The following is a 23,314-nucleotide window of genomic DNA, read 5'->3' on the forward strand; positions in this document are numbered from 1 at the left end:
TAAGTCACATGACTGTGTTTAAAAAAGAGCATGTTAGAGAGGCAGAGTCTCTCAGAAGCAAAGATGGTCAGAGGTTCACCAATCTGAACAACTGCAACATTGTGGAACAATTTCAGAAAAATGTTCCTCGATGCAAAATTGCAAAGACTTGGAAAATCCCACCATCTACAGTACATATTAAAAGCTTCAGGGATTCTGGAGAAATCCATGTGCACAAGGGACAAGGCCGAAAGACAATATTGGTTGCCCTTGGCGCATTATGAAACGAAAAATCCAGCAAAGACCCCAGACTGTTGAACACCGAGAATCCTACATCAGTCAAGAATGGGGCAACTTTCCTCTCCCAAAGCTCCAGCAATTGGTCTCACTTTCCAGACGTTTACAGGCTGTTGTGAAAAGAGGATGAGATGCTACATAATGGCAGACATGGCCCTGTTCCAACTTTTTAAGACGTGTTGCTGCAACCATTTTCTAAATGAGTTGGTTTTTTTTCAAATGAAATGGAAAAATGTCCAAAGTTCTTCTTCTGTCTATGATCTGTTGTGCACCCATCCAATCTATCCTAAACTCTGCTGCCCGACTAATCCACCTGTCCCCCCGCTATTCCCCGGCCTCTCCTCTCTGTCAATCCCTTCACTGGCTCCCCATTGCTCAGAGACTCCAGTTCAAAACCCTAACCACGGCATATAAAGCCATCCACAACCTGTCTCCTCCATATATCTCTGACCTAGTATCCCGGTACTTACCTGCACGCAACCTCCGATCCTCACAAGATCTCCTTCTCTACTCCCCTCTTATCTTCTCTTCCCACAATCGCATACAAGATTTCTCCCGTGCATCCCCCCCTACTCTGGAACTCTCTACCCCAACACATCAAACTCTCACCTACCGTGGAAACCTTCAAAAGGAACCTGAAGACCCACCTCTTCTGACAAGCCTACAACCTGCATTAACCATCGCTCCACCATACCGCTCCACGACCAGCTCTACCCTCATCTATTGTATCCTCACCCATCCCTTGTAGACTATGAGCCCTCGCAGGCAGGGTCCTCGCTCTTCCTGTACCAGTCATGTTTTGTTCAAGATTATTGTAATTGTTTTTGCTATGTATATCCCTTGTTCACATGTAAAGCGCCATGGAATAAATGGTGCTATAATAAATAATAATAATAATAATAATAATAAAATATGGTTATAAGGGACTTACAAATCATTACATTCTTGTGTTCTTTACATTTTACACAGCGCTCCAACTTTTTTGGAATTGGGTTTGTATATCTCCCGGTATACACTATGATGTTTACTGGCTTCCTGTGTAACTTACTAAAATGGGGTTTATCAAGAATGAAAGTTCTCTCCTATCCTAGGAGCTTGACTACTGGGACCCCCACAAAGTTTGAGAACGGGGCTTCTGAATGGTACAGAAGTCGAGCATGTGCAATTTTGCTTCATTCATTCTCTAAGGAATATCTGGAAACTGCTCAGCGCTGTTCTCCAGCAGTCCCACAGACCATGAATGAAACACAAGTGCACATGCTCAACATCAACTCTATTCACAGGTCTCAGGATCGATGGCTGTCCCAACAGTTGGACCAACATGAATCAGCAAATTATCTCCTGTCCTATGGAGAGAAGCCAACTTTCAATCTTTGGAAAACCCTTTAATAACACAGTGTGCTATTAGCTCCATTGCTCCTCCTAGGAGTCAACATGCTATCTTTCCAAACTATGTCTATGCAGGATATAAAGATATATACAGAAATTAAATAGCTACATTATTTTTCCTTAGCAGTAATAGTTACAGCCAATTTTTATCTTCATAATTCTCTGGAAAAGCAACTCACACAAATCTAAAGTGACTGGTTGTTACATAAATCCCATCCACAGTAGGCCAAGCTTCGTTTTTCCAGATGCTGGCTGACCTCCAAACCTCAACACTTGCAGAACGCATTTCCCCACATTGAGCACATGTTGTCCGGAACATCTTTACAGGAAGTTGTACTTCCACTTGATTTCCATGGGAGAAAACCTCTGATTCAGCACAGACCTCTCACCTACCAAGCTAATTATACATGGAATTTCAGATTTTCTTCTTTCACAAGTTGCTTGTGCTGTACGGATACTTATCACTCTCTAAACAGATCCCTCCTTGTACAAAACAAACTAAAGGGGTTTTCCAAGTACAGAAAAAAAGATCATAACTTAGACCATCAATGTTCAAGCAGTTAGGATATAACCCCGGGGGCAATCCAGAGCAGAATTGGGCGTTCTGTGGATTTACAATCGACATGGAAGGGTTAATTAAATTGCAGAGTTTTTCGACAGAGTGGAATAGATTTAGTAAAATCTCATCCACTTTGCAGATTCAGTAATACACAGCGGATTTTTCGCACGTAAATTTCAGATTTACCAATGTGGACATACTCCTACAGGTCCGACCACCAATGATCAGAGCTAACTGACCCATTTCACGTTTATCCAGGCACTTGATGTTCTGCCTGGTACCGCAACTCAGCCCAAATCAGGGAAAACAGTATCAGGCAAAGCAATGTGTACCTGAGAGCCATGGCCTATTTCTTCTAATTTATGGTGGTCCGATCCCCCCAGATTGAACACTGATGGGCTTCAAATGTTTTATTCCTGGAACAATCCTTTAAGGTTCAAAACCAGTAAGGATTTCCTATATGTGTGAAACTGAATACGGTCCTGAATTCTCCAGAACTATCCCAAATTTCCAGACACAAATCTGGCCAATTCAGGACTAAGAGGGTTTGGGATTTATCTAAATGTCGCCCATAGGAGGCGGGATCGTTGGTCAGAGCATTCTCAGGCAGAGATAGTGGGACGGACATAAAAGTCACTATTTGCCCAGCAGAGTATCCATCATTTTAATTTTTATTTAATAAAACAATAGTACACTTGAAAATAATCTGCTTTGTAATATATTTTATCACAGAAATCTGCTTCTTTCTCCTGGATTGATCTTTAGCCCTCAATCCAAGGCTAAAATTTGTACAGTCTGTACTCAACTTAGACAGATTTTCCCATGAGTGAATTAAGAGGACGGTTGGAACTTTTAAAATTCTATGGAGGGAGGAGCTAGAGTTCTACAGCTAAAATTCTTCATAGAACTGTATGAGCACCAACTGCCATCTATCTCAGTAATGGAGACATCTGTAATTCATTGAAGACATTTTACCTGTGAATTGAGAATTTTGAAAATGAATGATCAGTCCAGGAGAAGAAAGAAGCAGATTTCTCTAATAAGATACATTGCAAAGTTTCTTATTGTTATGTGTATTATTGATTTATGTCAAAAAAGTAAAACAGCAGTTACTCTCTAAGGCTGTGTGCCCACGATGCATTTTTTTAAGCGTTTTCGCAGCGGCAAAAACGCTGCAGAAACGCTTAAAAAACGCATGGTAGAAGACCTGCCATGTTCCCCAATGATAATCCGCATGTGCTGTGCACATCCTGCGGAAATTTCCGCTGCGGATTATCATTGCGGAAAAAAACGCAGCACTACCAATTATTTTGCGGAAGTGCTGCGTTTTCGCCGCCATTGACTTGCATTAGAACACATGAATTCTGCATCACTGTATATGTAGATGCAGAATCCATGCGTTCCAATGTGCGGATGGTATCCGGGTGTAGAGGAGAGGAGACTCTCCTCCGGACCCAGGTACCAGAGAACCTGTAAAAAAAAAAAAATAAATAAATATTATACTTGCCTTCTGGCGGCCCACGGTGCGCTCCTCCTCTCATGCCGGCAAATCGCGATGGACTGAAGGACCAGCGCTGACATCATAGTCATGTGACGGGTCATGCGATGCTGACGTCGGCAGGGCTTTCAGTGTACCACGATCTGCCGGCATTCAGCACCGAGTGAAGCAAGACTGCGGGGGCCATCGGAAGGTAAGTATAGATTTATTTTTTATTTTTTTACATTCTCTAGGGTCACACTATATAAATTCATGCCGATTGCATGGATTTATATAGTGTGACCAAGTTGTCAAGCACTTTCCAAGTGATGCTAAAATCGCTTGGAAAGCGCTTGTCAACCTGCATGCGGAAATGCAAATGAAGAACGCTTCACATCCGCATGTCCCTGGCAGGAAAACGCATGTACAATCCGCATGTACAATCCGCATGCGTTTTTTCTGCCAGGGAGATGCAGAAACGCTCAGGAAAAATCCGGACCATTTCTGCATCGTGGGCACATAGCCTGAGTGTGATATGGAGTAAGTCCTCCTCACCTGGAATACAAAGTATATAACAAAGGTGATAGATAAAAGGTATACCATTTATGATCGATTAGTAGTCTCCAAACATGTAGCCATGCTGGGACTAGTAATTTTGCAAAAGCTTGAAACTCACCAGAATTCAGGAAATGTGGCCATAATAAAAAGTTGTGATCAGGAATCGCCTTTTTTCTACAGCAGTATCAAAGAGGAAAAGAGCACTTCCATAATTTCTAGAAAGTAAAAATATTCTTTATCGACTTTCCATTAAAATCATATCAACAGTTTGTAGTCCACATTGTAAAACTACTGACGCGTTTCTGGCCACAGTACTGCCCTTAGCCGTAGTCTGAATCATAGAATTGTGGGAAAACATTTCTAAACACAAGAACCAATCATGTGCAAAGACAAAGTAAATGCTAAATGAAATCATGTGTCACTAGCACCGTCAATCGATAAATAAGTGACAGATCATATCTAGAATTCATCCCCTTCGCCGGTCTAGTATCTTGTATGGTTCCCTCAAGAGGGGGCGACTGGCAAAGACAACTATTATCGAAGGACGTATACTGGATACTAGAACTAGATACTAGACAGGCGAATGGGATGAATTCCAGGTATGAGCTGTCACTTATTTATGAGAGCTGGTGACACATAGGATTTCAATTAGTATTTATTTTGTTTTCATGTATAATTGGTTCTTTTCAACAGAAGAATGATTCAAATTATGTAAAATAAAAAGATGACAACACCTCTTGTAATACGTTTCGATAAATTAGCATATAGAGCAGAAGTACCCAACAAGGGGGTGCACACCTTTATATTATTGTTTAAAGCACCTTTCACCCTATCCCAGGGTAAGGGGGACCATAGTGAGTGCTGATGCCTGGTGTCTCCTGGCGTGCTTTCCTTTCTCCAGAGAGGTCTTGTTTTTGGTCTGATGAAGGGGAGCAGATCCCCGAAACGCGTAACCTTTTAAGACACTGTATGAACGAAATAGCATCTTTTACCTTACCTCTGGATTGATGCTACATTCTGTTGGAGTGAAAGCTCCAAATTTAAAAATTCAATCATAAGGCCAGAAACGTGTCAGTAGTCTTACAATTAATACGATTTTAATGGAAATTCAATAAAGAAGATTTATACTTGATATACAATATGGAAGTGCCATTTTCCTCTTTGATGATGATTTTAGGTTGATGGTCAGCAATAAAATTGTCACCCACTAATTTTCAGACAATCATCATACATTAGGATCACAGATATATAAGCCCAACAGACTAATATATCTAACCCCGAGCAGTGACGGCCAATTATTACTAACTGACGAGCGAGTCGTAGAGACACCTGTTAAATTAGAGTTTAAATATGGCGTGGGATTATTATAGCATAAGTGAATATTTTGGGAGATATCAGACAAATATATATTTAAAGAGTCAACATTTGCTGCATCGACTAGAGGTAAACACATTATATATACAGTACAGACCAAAAGTTTGGACACACCTTCTCATTTAAAGATTTTTCTGTATTTTCATGACTTTGAAAATTGTACATTCACACTGAAGGCATCAAAACTATGAATTAACACATGTGGAATTATATACTTAACAAAAAAGTGTGAAACAACTGAAAATATGTCTTATATTCTAGGTTCTTCAAAGTAGACACCTTTTGCTTTGATGACTGCTTTGCACACTCTTGGCATTCTCTTGACGAGCTTCAATATTTATCTATAATATAACGCAGCAAGCGTCCCTCTGTCTGAAGCCTCTATAGACTGCGAATGCGTGACACGCAGTCTGGGTCCAGACAGAAGAACGCTTGAAGCCGTTACAGGTAAGAGGAGGTGTATGGTGCCGGAGATCGCTGGTATGTCTAGACACTGAACGCATACCGCGATCTCCGGCGCCATGCTTACATACTCACCTGACCGGGAGGAGCGTTGCCGCGGCGCCTCTCTCTTTGCCGGAGACTGGGGCAGGAGTGAGGCGTCGGATCGGCGCATGCGCATAGTGCTATCCGGCGCCATTTTACAGCGCAGTGCTCTGGCGCAGCGCTCCTCCCCGGCATCCGGCAGAACAGGACGCAGCAGCGCTGGAGCACAGAGAAGAAAGGTGAGTATAAGTGGTTTTTTTTTTTGGATGTGTGTACAGCATGAAAGGGATGCGGGGGCTACACATACCAGGATTGGGGTGAGGGGTACCACACATACCAGGATTGGGGTGAGGGGTACCACACATACCGGGATTAGAGGGATGAAGAGTGCCACGCATGCCGGGATTGGGGCGATGAGGGGTGCCACGCATACCGGGATTGGGGGGATGAGGGGTGCCACGCATACCGGGATTGGGGGGGATGAGGGGTGCCACGCATACTGGGATTGGGGGGATGAGGGGTGCCACGCATACCAGGATTGGGGGGGATGAGGGGTGCCACGCATACCGGGATTGGGGGGATGAGGGGTGCCACGCATACCGGGATTGGGGGGATGAGGGGTGCCACGCATACCGGGATTGGGGGGATGAGGGGTGCCACGCATACCGGGATTCGGATGAGGGGGGCCACGCACACCGGGATTCGGATGAGGGGGGCCATGCATACCAGGATGAGGAATACCATACATACCAGGATAGGGATGGGGTACCATGCATACCAGGATAGGGATGAGGTATGGGGTACCACGCATACCAGGATTGGGGTGAGGGGTACCACGCATAGCAGGATTGGGGTGAGGGGTACCACACATACCAGGATTGGGGTAAGGGGTACCACACATACCAGGATTGGGGTGAGGGGTACCACACATACCAGGATTGGGGTGAGGGGTACCACACATACCAGGATTGGGGTGAGGGGTACCACACATACCAGGATTGGGGTGAGGGGTACCACACATACCAGGATTGTGGTGAGGGGTACCACACATACCAGGATTGGGGTGAGGGGTACCACACATACCAGGATTGGGGTGAGAGGTACCACGCATACCAGTATAGGATGGTGGGGACAGGATGGGGGCAGCACAAATATCAGGAGGGGGGCAGCACATACCAGCATGGGAGACCATATACCAATAAAAATGCTCGCCACCCGGGTGTAGAACTGGTCAATAGCTAGTATATAAATATTGTCACCCCCCTTCTCATGTACAGCACCATGAAATACATGGTGCTCTAAAAATAAATAATAATAATTCTCCAAATCTAGACCCAAGCAGTGCACATATATCAGCCGCTTACATCGAAAGGCAGGATCTCCACGGTTGTGTTATAAAGCTTATCTTCAGGGTGCTCTATGTTTCCACTTCGGAAAAAATACCTATAGGAAAAAAATAAATAAATTAAGAATGGAGTTCTCAAGTCAAAGACGGATGAAGGTCGATATCGTGATAACAAGTAATTATTTCTTGAAGTCTAATTAACTCGTATCTTAGGGAGGAGGAGGAGACGCGGCATCCACAGCCGGCACTTCTCAATCAAAACAACCCTTCTGATCCCCGCCTTGTATTAAAGTTGTAATGCTGGAAAACTTTCACTTCCGCAGCTTTAAGCGAGACGGTGGAATGTTTCTATAACAGCAGCGTATAGTCTCGGTACATTTGCTTTTACCACCACTTACGCTATTCTTCGCTGTATTGCATTAATAGCAGTATGTTTGTTAATACCATACTGTGTGATTAGCCTTTAGGAGGCTTTAAGAGCCACTTTATTTAAATTCTAAGGCAGGTTCTTATAAGAGAAGAGTCGGAAAAGCTAGATAAATACTGTAAAAGCTGTGCAAACATTTGCTGAGCGATATCAAGAAGAACCTGAAAACTTCATTTAAACATTTCAGGCAATTTTCAGACACTTACCAAATGCTTGACACCTGGAATACGCTTACTTCACGGGTGCAGACATATTCTATTACTCAGGTTTAGCTTTTGCATTTGTGGCATATATGAATATGGGTGCTTAACAGTTTTTTTGTGTTTCTCCACCATAATCATACACAACACATACATTTTGCCCTGTGTGAGATATTTCCGATATACGTTTCTTAGTGTACCGAAGTGAAGAACTCGATAAATTAAAGCTATGATGAGACTGTGTGCCGCACCCCGCACAGTATTAGAGCAGTGCATGTAACCCCCAGAGAAAGGCAATATATCCTAGGGGACACACGTGACACAGGATGAAAACACAGGTTTCTGTACGTCATGCATCCGAATCTTCAGTAAATTCACTTGTATTCCTTAACCAAATATTTAGAAATATATATTCATGAGGGTCTCCACGCCTGTCCACCCAACGTGGGCTCAGTTCTCATCACATTATGTGAACATGACTGGCTTATGAGCTGGGAAAGTGACCAAGAGACTGCCGTTTTCGGCTAGCAAACTACTGTACAGTATAAACATGCTTTGCAGAGACATCTGGAAAAAACACTATAGCGCATGGTACGTTATGGTTTTTTTTTTTTTTTTTAAGCTTATGGACAGCATACATCTATACATTGTCATACAAAGGAGCTGTGTTTTGGAGGTACACATCTGGATATCCTCCCAAAAGTATACTTCCGATGCAAAACTCAAAAGTAATCTAGTTTCATAACTTTTAAGGTTGAAGGTGGATATGAGTCCATAGAGTTTAACCTATAACCTAACATAGCCTCACTGCTCTATCTAAGCAGAGTCTAAATCTTCCCATACACATTAGGTGGCTGTCGGATGAACGATTGTTCGGCCAGCAGAGTTCTCAGCAGTCTCTCCCTTACACACGAGCGCTTACTCAGCAGAGTGCTCCTGTGCCATCTATGAGAGCGCCATAGCCAGATATGTCTACCGCTCACTTATTTCAGGGAGAACAAAAGGATTGGCAGTCCAAAATCGGAGATGCTGGATCCCGACTCACTTTACAATCAATTGTCCAAGGTGCCCATACACAGACTGTAGGCTGAATCCATTGATGTAGATGGGTTTGGCCATCAGTCTAATGTGTATAGGGGTTTTAAGTTGTCCATACACCTGAGGCAGCTGTCGGCCGCCTGCTCCCTCACACACATAAGTGCTGGGCTTGGCCCCAAGGACATATGTTTTCAACAAGGAGAAAGCCGTTGTCAGACACCTCTGAAAGGGGCTTTTCTTGAATACAAAAGGATTGGGCATTGGAATTCCAACTGCCTGATCCTTCTCATTTCTGACATCATATGTCAGGGAAGAATTGGGAGGTCCTCACACACATTCGATGGTTAGCAGGTTCCAACAACTTTCATCTAATATTTATGGAGGCCTCTAAAATCAATATGGGACCTTGTCCACTCTCAAACCTACTGACCTACAGACTCATTCACGCATATTTTAATCTCTTTAAAACAGTTCCTCTTTTTAAAGGGAAAATCTGCTCAAAAGTGATCTTCCAAAATGGATCTGTGAGCCAGAACTTCCATTAATTTCCAGAGCAAGAAAATAAATAGGAGACCAAAACGTTCAGGTGGTCATCAGGGTGCTGCATCCTTTCTGTTCAGGAAATCAATGGTGGCCTAGGTGGAAATCTAGACCAACATAGTCATAACATAAAGCTATAACACAGCTGGATGGGCTTCTTTAGTACAAGGCTAAATTAATAAGTACTTTAAGACCTGACTCCAGAAACATTCACATATAAATGAAGAGTAACAGAGGAGATAATCATCCTGGTCATACTATAAGTCTTACTATTTACGAACCTTTCAACCCGTAAAGGCTTGAAGAACCTAAAGCGTACAAAGTCTCCTGCTGTTGGTGTGAATGCCCAAAAGAAATCTTCTCTCAGGTAAGCCTTCTCCAAGGTGAAATGTTGGTACGTTTTTAGGCTGGTGCTGACTTCAGCGGCTGGATTCACATGTTCCTTTCGGAGAGCTTGCTTACCAAAATCTTTGTCCTGAATGAGACGACAAAGTTATATTGGTGAGAAATGTATAATATATTTACTATAGACCATCAATTACATTGAGTATATTGGAAATCCAATGATCAGCTTTCACAATGATCAGAACAGTACAAGATTCTCAACAAAAGGAGAGATAATGTATCGATAGTGTAATATCTAAGGGCCAGTGTATAATAAACTGGACTTTTACTGACCCTTATTTGGTCCAAAGATGCCTCTCCACTGCCACTTCAGTCTATGTTGATTGGCTGCAGCAGTGATGTCACATTGACAGTGTGGCAGTCAATCACTATGCTCAGCAGCTCGTGCCATTTACTTTGGCAGAGCTGCTGATCCAAGTGATTGGTTGCAGTGGCTACTAGTGCTGTAGATGCGACATCACCGCTGTAGATGCGACATCACCGCTGCAGCTCTTCAACAAAAATCGAACGCAGTGGACCGGAGAAAGGCTATGTTCACACATCATGTTTTTTTCAGCGTTTTTTATGAAAAATTTCAGCTATATTTTGCAGTACCAGCAAAGTTTATGAGATTCCAGAATTCTTAGTTCACACATCATGACTTTTTTGTTCAGGATTTTGTGCTTGGCGTTTTTTTTTGCAAAATAGAGCATGTCACTTCTTTCAGCATTTTTTCAGTGTTTTTCACCCATTGGAAGTAATGGGTAATGAAAAAACCGCTGAAAAAACGCCTAGTGTGAACATAGCTATCAGGTTTTGCTGCGTTTTTAGTGAAAATAAGCAAGTACAGCAGTATGTGAAACGCATTTATTTTTGTGATTTTACCATCTTGTCTTGGTCATGGAGATGGTCCTTTGCATTAGTACAGTGTAATTAAATTAGTGATGTGTAAAGCGTAAACATTGGCTAAGCTACCTGTGAGATTGAACAATACCTGTGGCCCAGGGAGGTGTGAAATTGAACAATGTCCTGAGCAACTCAATGGCAGACCATAGTGTGAAAATATATAGTGTCATACAAACTCAATGCACTGCCAGTGTCTTAGGTAAACTGTTCCTGAACAATTCACCTCCCCCCACTGTTACATTTGAAATTCTGATTAATATGGTTTCACATATGTCTTGCATTGGTGACCTGTATTCATACTTCTGTGGCGGAAGCAAAGCTGAACTTTGGCTATGTTCACACATCATGTTTTTTTCAGTGTTTTTGTACCTAAACCAGAATGAGATTTTTTTTTACTGAACTTTATGTACATGCATAACAGAGACAAAAGGACAGTGAGAAAAAAGCTGAAAAAAAGCACCAAACAAAAAGCAAAAAAAGCAAGAAAAGAGCAACAAAAATCCTGAACAACCTCCTGGCAAGAGATTAGGTTTTGTTGCAGAAAATGGACACTGAAAAAACCATGATGTGTGAACAAAACCTAAAAATTTGTTATATTATATTGCTGTGCCTATGTAGTAATAAAAGTTAAAACAGGACAACCCCTTTAACAAATCTCCAACTTTTACAAATATTAACTTAAATACCCATGCGATTCTCCATACCTTTAATTTCTGAATTTTTCCTGCCAGAGAAGAGTGGGTCCCGACGTGTTGGAACAGAGAGGGTTTGAACCGAATCCTCAGGTTTGCCTTTTGTCTGTCGCAGTGCTTCTGAAAATGGAAAGCATTCATTATTAGCAGGCGGCTGTGCTTATGTCTAGGTCAGATAACGCCAACGTGTAAGGAAAGCAAGCAAACTGGTAATCACCACCCGCCACATTATTCAGCATTACAAACACCACATCCCATATGGCACAAAGCTCGCAGACGAGACACAAATGTTTTTACACATAATTAGCAGAACCTGAATGTGATAATTTTTTTGTGTCACATATTTGTCTTGTTAAGATATATAACGGAAATCTCACGGAGATCTAGTTTTAAACAGGCATAAGCAAATCTGTTCCATAAAGAAAAAAATACTTGCTGGTGTCACCCTACAAAGGTGACTACTCTAAAAAATTACTGGGTAGCAATTTTACAAACCTTGCTCTTCATAACTATGTCTAAACCAAGCCAGACATCATCAGCAGTTACTGGGCATGGTCAAAAGACTCCATATTCAGCTCAGCTTCTTAAGAAAAAACAGTCCCTCCCCCAAGGCTGGGTCAAGGAGTGTCTCATACCGCCAGTCCGACCCTGCTCTGTACTGATAAGGGCTATTGCTTTAAAACAGCCATCTGCAGACGGGTTTCTGTCTTGGTCAATATTGTTGGCCTTACATTATGAGCACAAAACATCCTTCACCATTTTCTGACATATGACATATATATATATGTCTTATCTGGTCTCCCTCCTTTTGATGCAGGCTCCGGCGTTTAGCCTGCATCATTTCAGGCACATGACAGCTGACCTGATCAGCTGTCATGTGCCCCTAACAGCAGCGGGTGGAATCACGATCCACCTATGGCTGTTAACAAGTTAAATGCCGCTGTCGATCTCTGACAGCGGCATTTAACATGGCAGTGCTGGAAGTCCGCCCATCGGTGCGCCTGTCACATGATTGCGAGGCGCCGATGTGTTTGTATGACAACCCGGGGTCTGCAAAAGACCTCTGTGGTTGTCATAGCAGATGAGCATTTCTGCTACACATAGCAGGGCTGAAGCCATGCTATGTGTAGCACAAGCAATCGTAAGTAATGGGTAAGGAGACTATTGCAGCAAGTAAAAAGTGTAAAAAAAAATGTTTTTAAAGATATAAAAAAAAAATTAAAAATCTAAAATTTCAAACCATCCCCTTTCTCCCCATTCAAAATAAAAAATAAAATAAAAAATACACAGATTTGGTATTGTCACATTCAGAATCGCCCGATCTATCATAATATAAAAAGAATTAATCCGATCAATAAACGGCGTAACGAGAAAAGAAATTGAAACGTCCGTTTTACTTTTTTCTTTGGTCGCCGCAACATTGTAATAAAATGTAATAACAGGCGATCAAAACATTGTATCTACACCAACATGGTATCAATAAAAACATCAGCTCGGCACGCCAAAAATAAGCCCTCACCCAGCCTCAGATCCCAAAAAATGGAGACGCTACGTGTCTCGGAAAATGGCGTTTTTTTTTTTGTTTTTTTTACAAACTTTGGATTTTTTTTCACCACTTAAATAAAAAAGAACCTATACATGTTTGGTATCTGCGAACTCGTAATGACCTGGAGAATCGTAATCACATTTCAGTTTTAGCATTTAGAGAACATGGTAAAAAAAAAACAACAATTGTGGAATTGCACTTTTTTTTTTACAATTTCACTGCACTTGGAATTTTTTCCCCGTTTTCCAGTACGTTATATAGTAAAACCAATGGTGAAGTTTAAAAGTACTACTCGTCCTGTAAAAAATAAGCCCTCACACAGCCATATTAACGGAAAAAAAAAGTTATGGCTCTGGGAAGAAGGGGAGCAAAAAGCGAAAGCACAAAAACGGAAAATGGCCCAGGGTGAAGGGGTTAAGACGCCAAGGTTATCCTGGGCGAAGCCTGTGGTCTTTTTCCTTAAGCAATTTCACTGGTGGTTTTGTCATTGTATTCTGCAGCGGCGGAGCCTACGTCTTCTGTTTCAGCTACAAAGAGATGAGCCACTTAAAGAATGAACATGTTACTGTTTTTAAATGCTTCATGATTTCAGAACCTTGACGGGGTTAAAAGAAGCAGCAAAAGACTGAACATGTTCACAGTGATGTGGATTTTACATTGCTGTGCATTGTGTTCATTTTTGCAACTCCTTTCCAGGTGGGGTCCAAGTGGAATCCATAGGAAAACGACTGTGTGTGTGTCATGTTGCAAGGCTCGTTAAAGGGTCCAACATACACTTATAGGGTATCTACCTCCAAGGGGTTTCACCTGCCACATAGTTGTTTTTCTTCTTTACAGGTGAGACAATTTGTACTTTTTACTACGGTGAATAAGGTTTTATACACAGATGACCAAATACGTTGTGCAGGCCGCCATGAAAGCTGCATCAAAGAGACTCCAGCAATTTCAGGTTATACACAAGATAGATGGAACAAGACACCGTAGGGTTTTTTTTTTCAAATCTGTGAAGGAACAATTCGGGGTTAGGATTCCTTGTTAAGATAAAGTCTTTTTTCCTTCAATAAAGAGAGACGCTCATGCCCATAGGCTGTGATAAAATACCTTCTTATTGTAAATTAATAAATACAGCGCTAGCATACAAAAGATGAACGGACGGTGAAGAATAAAAAAAAAAAGAACTGTGCTTTTATGGTTGGCTGACTTGGTTTACCGTCACAGGCAGACAGTAAAAAGAGCAGCTCACGATCAAAAAGTGATGTGGCTAGCTGATGAAATTGTAATGACATAAGTTTAAATTAGCAAATTATGCAATTTACCTATATGGGCAGCACGGTGGCTCAGTGGTTAGCACTACTGCTTTGCAGGGCTGGACACCAAGGACAACATCTGTAAGGAGTTTGTATGTGACGCGCCCCTGGGCCTGTGTCGCGCTGCGTTGCGCACGCGGGAGCCTACCCGGAGCCGGATCAGTGGAGGGTTGTAGTCTCGTGGCGGTGACCCGGTCCGTGCCCAGGGAGTCAAACTAGACGGCAGTCTATTAGTAGTAAATAGTTGAGGACTACGCCACCCGTTGAGTGCAGCCAGGGAGCTGCTGCTGCAGGGCAGACCGCTGAGGCCGGTGGTAGGATTGTGCAGCGTGATAGTATAACCCCCAACGGGAGGGGTATGGCCTCAGGGCAGCCGACGTGGATGATGGGGGTAGCAGGAACCACTCAGAGACGGTACGGTGTAGTTCAGGGTCTTTACTGGTAACAACGACAGACCCTCCCGGAGTACTTGCTAGCAAACGGGGCCTGGTCAGTCTTTGAGCAGATGGGATCTCCCCTGGCCAGGCGTAGTTGTAGGCCTCCCAAACTGACTGTACTCTTCTGGCTACCTTGCTAGAAGCTGATGTAAGTAGCCCACGTCCCTGAGTGTACCGTGTGGTGCTCACCCGTATGGCCGGTGACTCGGGGCCTTCTAATGGCTTCCGCTCCACGATGGCGGTGCTGGTCCCACGCGTGTGACCGTGCCTTCGGGCTTCTGGGCCAGAGGACCTGAAATCCCCTGCCTGACGGATTCTGCTGCTGGGTAGAAGTTAGTCCCCACAGCCTCGGACTCCGGGTCCGGTAAAGAATCTTCTTAGTCAGGGCGAGCGCTGCAGCTGCCAGCCCCTGACTCCTTGGAACTCTCCTGTTTCCTATGCTGCTTCTTGTCTCCACTCTCCTTGTCTGACTCACCCTGCCTCAGCCCCGGGTTTATACAGGGGAAGTTCTTCCCCTCCCAAGACTGGGCAGGAGGTGTGGCATGCACAGGATCCCTGACCAAAGGACCTCCCACCTGCTCTCAGACATAATATCTCTATCACTGTGGCAACCAGACCCCTGGGGTGTCACATTCCCCCCTAGTGAAATTTAGTACTCCGGGACTAAACACATTTAGAAAAACATAACAAAGTATAACAATAACAATACTATAAGAAAAACACATAAGATGGTTACGGCGTGTCCGCAACTGGATGCAGTCTTTGAAGAAAAGCAAAGGTGTCCATTTCACCAACACAGGGAGACGTAACCAGGTAGGGGTCTGTCCTACCCCGAGTCCTTAACAGTCTCTAGTCCATCCTGGGTTACGCTCCAACTATATACAAGGATTCCCGGTAAATCCACCCAGGTTTCCTAAAAATAACTAGAAACACAAAATTATACACAAGCAACAAGACACAGAAAAACATAAATAAAACAATTTATACACTTTAAATTCTCCAGCGTGCGGGTAACTGGCCTCTAGTGGCCCGAGTGGACCTACGGAGCTGACTCTCTGGCCCTGAACTACAGGGTGTAGGAGCTGTCAAGGGTAAACTGGGCAGCTGTCTACCGGCTCTTTGTCTCACTAGGGGTACGGCAGGCTCACTATAAGCAGAGGGTTGATTCTCCTGTTCTACTCGTGTGGAGTCTTCTGCCTCCTGGACCGGCTGTTCTTCCAGCTCTACCCGTTGCTCCGTAGGTTCTTGGGATGATGGTTGGAGGAAGGTGAGTACGGGTACCACAACTGCACCATTGACTTGAGTCCAAGACTGAGGGAAGTCCCCGAGCACGGTACTAACCATATCTTCCCTTTCTTCCACGGGTCGATGGTCTTCTTGTTCCTCTTCAGGGTTCCTCAGTTGTTCGGGACACTTCTTCAGGTGGTCCCGGGATACAATGGCTGTGGTTTCCCCTCCGTCTTTACTGATGGTACAGACCTTCGGGTTCTCGTGGCTTGAGGGCAGTACTGTGTACGGGTCCTCCTCCCACTGGTCATCCAACTTGTGGAGCCGTCTTTTCCTCTTCAAGACCTGCTCTCCGGGTACCAGGGGAACAGCGGGAGCATACTGGTTGTAAGTCTTCTCTTGTCTTTCCCTAGCCTGACAGAGACTTCGCTCCACGCTCTCTTGTACTCTCCGGTACTGCTGCTGCCTCTCTGTGTCCCAGTCTGTTTCTGGTGAAGTGTCCTCAGGTGTCAGGACTCCCATTTCCAGGTCAACAGGTAACTTACCAGGTCTCGCCCTCATTAGGTAAGCCGGGGTACAGTTGGTGGAACCTACCGGGATGTGGTTGTATAGGTCCACCAGATCGGGCAACTTCTCAGGCCACAGACTGCGTTCTTCCAGGGGCAATGTTTTTAGCAGATCCATTACCACCTGGTTCATTTTTTCACAAAGTCCATTAGTTTGCGGATGGTAGGGTGTCGTCCTTATCTTCCGGCAGCCATACAGATTGCAGAATTCCTGGAAGACCTCCGCTTCAAAGGCAGGTCCCTGGTCCGTCAGCACTTGGTCCGGGTACCCGTGTGGACGGCAGAAGTGCTGCTGGAAGGCTCTAGCTGCTGTTTGAGCCGTTAAGTCCTTGACGGGGACGACAACCAAGAACCGGGAGTAATGATCCACGATGGTTAACGCGTAGACGTAGCCACTTCTGCTTGGGGTCAGTTTTACATGATCCAAGGCTACCAGTTCCAACGGTTGCCGGGTGACGATGGACTGCAGGGGAGTCCTCTGGCTGGCCCGGTCCTTCCTTCTCAGATTGCACGGGCCACAGTCTCTGCACCACTTCTCGATGGTTCCCCTCATGCCTACCCAGTGGAACCGCTCGCGCAGCAGGAACTCCAGCTTTTTCCACCCGAAGTGTCCAGCTCCGTCGTGGTATGCCTCCATCACCATGGCTGCGTCTCTTCGTGGCACCACTACTTGCCAGAGTAGTTCATGCGTCCGGGAGTTGACCATTCTGCGGCACAACTTCCCCTTGTAAAGGAATAGTCGACTCTTCTCCGCCCATAGTTGTTTGGCTTCCTCCGGAGCGTCTGGTTCAAGTCGAGCCTCCGGCCGAGTCAGCATCTCCTTCACCAGTCGGACGGCAGGGTCGCTGTCTTGCGTTTCCGCCCAGTTGTAGTGGGGTAAGGGGTTCAACGTAGCAGCCTGTTTACCCCTTACCCGGTGGGAATACTGGATAGTCCCATGACGGTGGAACGCAGGGAGTTCAACTTCTTCCAGTCCCTCCGGATCTTCTCCTTCGTCCGGCAGGTTGGGCATCCTGGACAGGGCATCCGCGTTAGTATTGGAGCGTCCTGCCCGGTATTTGATTGTGAACTCGTAGTTGGACAGACGGGCCATCCACCTCTGCTCCAGGGCACCGAGTCTTGCCGTGTCCAGGTGTATCAACGGGTTGTTATCCGTGTATACGGTGAACCGGGAAGAAGCGAGGTAATGCCTAAAGCGCTCGGTGACTGCCCATACCACGGCCAGGAACTCTAGCTTAAATGAGCTGTAATTCTCGGGGTTCCTTTCGGTGGGTCGCAGTTTTCGGCTGGCATAGGAGATCACTCGTTCTCTCCCCTGCTGAATCTGGGATAGTACGGCTCCTAGCCCGATGTTACTGGCGTCGGTGTAGAGGATGAAGGGCTGGCTATAGTCTGGGTACGCCAAGATTTCATCCCCCGTGAGGGCCATCTTCAGCTGGCGGAAGGACTCTTCTTCTAGCTCTTCCCATTTGAAAGGCGGCTTCTGGTTCTTGGCCTTCCGGGACTGGCCTATCAGGAGGTCCTGCATAGGCGCTGCCTTTTTGGTGAAACCGGGAATAAACCTTCGGTAGTAGCCTACCAACCCTAGGAACTGCCGCACTTCTTTTACGCTGGAGGGGCTTGGCCATCCCTTAATTGCGGTGATCTTATCGGGGTCGGGAGCCACTCCGTCAGCGCTCACCACGTGTCCCAGGTATTGTACCTTTGGTTTCAGGAGGTGACACTTGGAGGGTTTCACCTTTAGGCCGTAACTCGCCAGAGCTTCGAACACCTCCGCCAGGTGTTTCAGGTGGTCCTCATAAGTTTTGGAGTATACGATGACATCGTCCAGGTACAACAGGACCGTCTCGAAGTTTCTGTGGCCCAGACAGCACTCCATTAATCGTTGGAAGGTTCCTGGGGCGTTGCAGAGTCCGAACGGCATGCAGGTGAACTCACTAAGTCCCATCGGGGTGGTGAATGCGGTCTTCTCCCGGTCCGCCTCTGCTACAGGAACCTGCCAGTACCCGCTAGTGAGATCCAAGGTAGAGAAGAAGTTAGCAGATCTTAAAGCAGCCAATGACTCCTCTATCCTTGGTAAGGGGTACGCATCCTTGTGTGTGATACGGTTGATTTTCCGGTAATCTACACACATCCTCATGGTGTTGTCTTTCTTTTTGACTAAAACTAGTGGGGCTGCCCAGGGGCTACAGCTATCCCGGATTACCCCAGCCTCCTTCATGTCTCTAAGCATCCCCTTGGCGTGTTGGTAATGTGCAGGGGGTACGGGTCGATACCTCTCTTTTATGGGAGGATGATCTCCCGTGGGGATGCGGTGTTCTACCCCCTTGACTCGCCCGAAGTCTAACGGGTGTTTACTAAACACTCTCTCATACTCTTGAACCACCCGATAGACTCCTTGTTTCTGATGTGAGGGAGTGGAATCAGTACCCAAATGTAGTTGCTGACACCAGTCCTCCATGTCTTTCTTAGAGCCGTTACCTTCCTCCGGGTGAGATGGAGGCAAGGGTTCCACAGATTGTATAGAATTTTGATTAGTGGTATATAATTTGGCTAGCGTGGCATACCGGGGCAGGTACACTTCCCTCTCCCCGATATTTATTATGCGAATGGGCACCCTCCCATGGCGTACATTGACCACCCCCCGTGCTGTCAAAATGGTGGGCCTACTGTCTGAGTAAACTGGTTCTACCATTGCCTGGTAATCTCTTCCTCTCAGACCAATAGCTGCCCGGCACCAAATCATCATTTCACTTTTTGGGGGCATGGCAATAGGAAAAGGGTCACACATTCTTACGCTACCAATCTCACCGCCGGAGAGTTCCACTTGTTGCCGTTGCATCAGTGCCCGGATCTCTTTCTGGAGCACCCGCTGCTCGCCGGAGCTGGCGTTCTTGGCAACCTGCTGTAAAAGGAAAATCACCTCTGCAAGACAATTTTCAATTACGTTAGTTCCTAGAGTTATTTTTGGGTGACTCTCATGTTTATCAATATCTACAATGATCAGTCCCCGTGCGGCCAGTTCGACTCTACCGATTTTGAGGGCCACCTCCTTAAATCCGATCTGTGGCACGGGCTGGCCATTGCTGGCGATGATACTCAAGTCGTCGTCAGGGTGGTGGGTAATATCCGAGTCATTCCAGTACTGCTTGAAGAGCACGTACGGGATGGTGGTGACCTGTGACCCGGTATCCAGTAGGGCACTCATGGGAATGCCATCCAGTACCACAGGCAAGACTGGACGTCCTCCCACATATCTGTCGCGCCAGTTCGATGGGCCTGGTGATCTTTTTCCTGGGGGTTGGCCCTCTACCCCAGGTTGTGCCCGTTTAAAGAACAGTACCTTCCCATATGTCCAGGTTGATTGCAGCGGCGGCAGATGGGTCGTCCGTCCTCACTGTATCGGTCACTGGGTCTTCCTCTGGCCGGTGGGGTCCTCCTGGGTCGACGCCACGGGATGTCCTCTGGTCCGGATGCCAGCTGGATCTTCCCTGGGGTGGAAACCTGTAAAGACTGCACAGTTCGGGTTAGCGCAGCAACGCTCTTAGCTAGCTCTTGGACCTGATGGTGTAGGTCTGGAGCCGGGTCATTGTCCAAAGCCTGCGCATCAGCTCCCACAGGCCCTGCTGACAAGGGCGCCGCCTCCTGGTAGTAAGTGGTAGTGGGGCGTCTGTGGGTCACAACGCCACCTGGTGCCGGTTCTCGGAGCACCCGGATGGCTCTGTCCTTGAACTGTGCAAAGTCCAGATGGGGATCCTGTAAGGCCATTGCCCGCAACTGGGTTCGGTGGGCATTGCAATATAAACCCTCTATAAATTGTTCAGTCAACAGCCTGTCCTCGTTTCCCACCCCATCAGGGTCGGTCTGCTTTATGGCCCTCAGGGCCTCTTGTAGGTTTAGTGCATAGTCCCTTATACTCTCATGCGCTCGCTGCTTGCACCCGTAGAATCTAAGCTTAATCTCGGCTGAGGTGCGGGTATCAAAGGTGTCCTTCAGCCGGGTTAGTATCCCTGCGACAGTCTTCCTCCCAGGTGGCCAGGATTTTACTTCCCTTTTGGCTGCCCCGGTTAGTTGGGCCACCAGGATGCTCACTTTTTGCTCTTCTGTGAGGGGGTACACCTGGAAGAGGCTATCCAGCTTTTCTCTAAAGTCATGCAGGGTATGTGACTCCCCTGAGTACTGGGGTAGCCAAGCTGCTCCCGGGATATAGGGCATGGTGAAGGGCATAACTGCAGCAGCGGTAGCGCTGGCGGGGGTTGGGGCAGTGAAGCTCTCCTCCGTATCCGACATCTTCCTCCCCCCTAGTGGACCGTGGCCTACCTTGCGATGATCCTCTTCCGTAGGCCGCGGCTCCGCAGTGGATCGTCAGGGTTGAGGACCTTCCGTCGCGCTCCTGTGACGTCGGCGTCTGCTGGGCTCCTTCCAGGACCTTACGCAACGTCCGGACGTGAGGCGGGGCTTCAGTTCTCGCGCGCTTTCGGAGTTCACGCCCCTCTTCTTCCCGCGCGGCGTCCCCAAGATGGCGTCCAACGGCGGGAAAACTCCACGGATGGCAGGAAGAAGGCCGAAGATGGCGCCGGATGGCGGGAAACTTCACCGATGGCGGGAAGAAGGTAGAAGATGGCGCCGGATGGCGGGAAACCTCCACGGATAGCGGGAATCTTCACCACTGGTAAGTTTGAACAGTCTTTGCTTTTCAGGCACGCAGTACCCGGTGGTTGCGGGCACGAAATCCTGCCGACTACGCCAAAGTTGACGCGCCCCTGGGCCTGTGTCGCGCTGCGTTGCGCACGCGGGAGCCTACCCGGAGCCGGATCAGTGGAGGGTTGTAGTCTCGTGGCGGTGACCCGGTCCGTGCCCAGGGAGTCAAACTAGACGGCAGTCTATTAGTAGTAAATAGTTGAGGACTACGCCACCCGTTGAGTGCAGCCAGGGAGCTGCTGCTGCAGGGCAGACCGCTGAGGCCGGTGGTAGGATTGTGCAGCGTGATAGTATAACCCCCAACGGGAGGGGTATGGCCTCAGGGCAGCCGACGTGGATGATGGGGGTAGCAGGAACCACTCAGAGACGGTACGGTGTAGTTCAGGGTCTTTACTGGTAACAACGACAGACCCTCCCGGAGTACTTGCTAGCAAACGGGGCCTGGTCAGTCTTTGAGCAGATGGGATCTCCCCTGGCCAGGCGTAGTTGTAGGCCTCCCAAACTGACTGTACTCTTCTGGCTACCTTGCTAGAAGCTGATGTAAGTAGCCCACGTCCCTGAGTGTACCGTGTGGTGCTCACCCGTATGGCCGGTGACTCGGGGCCTTCTAATGGCTTCCGCTCCACGATGGCGGTGCTGGTCCCACGCGTGTGACCGTGCCTTCGGGCTTCTGGGCCAGAGGACCTGAAATCCCCTGCCTGACGGATTCTGCTGCTGGGTAGAAGTTAGTCCCCACAGCCTCGGACTCCGGGTCCGGTAAAGAATCTTCTTAGTCAGGGCGAGCGCTGCAGCTGCCAGCCCCTGACTCCTTGGAACTCTCCTGTTTCCTATGCTGCTTCTTGTCTCCACTCTCCTTGTCTGACTCACCCTGCCTCAGCCCCGGGTTTATACAGGGGAAGTTCTTCCCCTCCCAAGACTGGGCAGGAGGTGTGGCATGCACAGGATCCCTGACCAAAGGACCTCCCACCTGCTCTCAGACATAATATCTCTATCACTGTGGCAACCAGACCCCTGGGGTGTCACATATGTTTTCCCCAAGTTTACGCGAGTTCCTCCGGTTTCCTCCCACACTCCAAAGACATAGTGATAGGGAATCTGGATTGTGAGCCCCAATGGGGACAGTGATGATGGTGTCCGTAAAGCGCTGTGGAATTAATGGCGCTCAGAATCACATTGACTAGGTGATCAGAGGCTCGCCTCGTGGACAGATCATTTGGAATAGATCTATCAAAGCTTTAGCTACAAAAGCATCAATGCTATAAAAATTAAGACAACACAGATCATGTATATAACGTATGTGTTTTCCATATGACCAGGATAATGCAAATGTTTTTCCGTGAATCATTCTCATATGTGCTAAGAAAATTAGCTACTTTTATTATATTGCTGCTTTGCCAACAGAAACTAAGTCCTGCTCCTGGATTATAAACACATATGTATGAATAGACGTGAAGAAGGACTAATTAACACAAGTATATCATTTTTAAGACAAAGTAAACTGATTACAAGCGTAAACGAGAAGATGTAATATACAAATCATTCCAACAAATAAAAATAGTACTTTACAAATTACATCCTCCACCACTGGTACGTAAACATTCCCATCGTAACACTATAGTAACAAAACAAGGCCATCGTTCTACCGATAAACACAACGATGAAAAATGCTTGGAGTCTTTTTGCTTCAGCATTGAGACTTACATTTACTCATTGAAACTTTTCCCAAAAACAAAACTGTCAGTCACTCCTTTTACAGGCCTCCAACTTCCAACAAAATGCACTGAAGTAACCCTTCTTCCAATCTTGTTTTAGTAAAGAAAACCAGACAAAATGGATGCAATACAGAAATGATTGTTTGAAAACTCTCTTGGAACATCCA

At 46.3% G+C, this 23,314-nt stretch overlaps 1 protein-coding gene across 1 annotated transcript in view; it reads right to left on the reverse strand.

Moving 5' to 3' along the window:
* MGAT4B (alpha-1,3-mannosyl-glycoprotein 4-beta-N-acetylglucosaminyltransferase B) overlaps nucleotides 1-23,314 on the reverse strand; it is a 462,068-nt gene that overhangs the window by 26,261 nt on the left and 412,493 nt on the right. Inside the window, exons 10-12 of the mRNA XM_073649763.1 lie at nucleotides 11,664-11,771; nucleotides 9,951-10,144; nucleotides 7,484-7,562 (exon numbers count right to left, since the gene is read on the reverse strand). Coding sequence (XP_073505864.1) covers nucleotides 7,484-7,562; nucleotides 9,951-10,144; nucleotides 11,664-11,771 — 381 coding nt within the window. The remainder of the gene's footprint in view (nucleotides 1-7,483; nucleotides 7,563-9,950; nucleotides 10,145-11,663; nucleotides 11,772-23,314) is intronic.

Source organism: Phyllobates terribilis, unplaced genomic scaffold (genome assembly GCF_046119375.1).
Source record: "Phyllobates terribilis strain yellow unplaced genomic scaffold, ASM4611937v1 Scaffold_10__3_contigs__length_209671492, whole genome shotgun sequence".
Classification (NCBI taxonomy): domain Eukaryota; kingdom Metazoa; phylum Chordata; class Amphibia; order Anura; family Dendrobatidae; genus Phyllobates; species Phyllobates terribilis.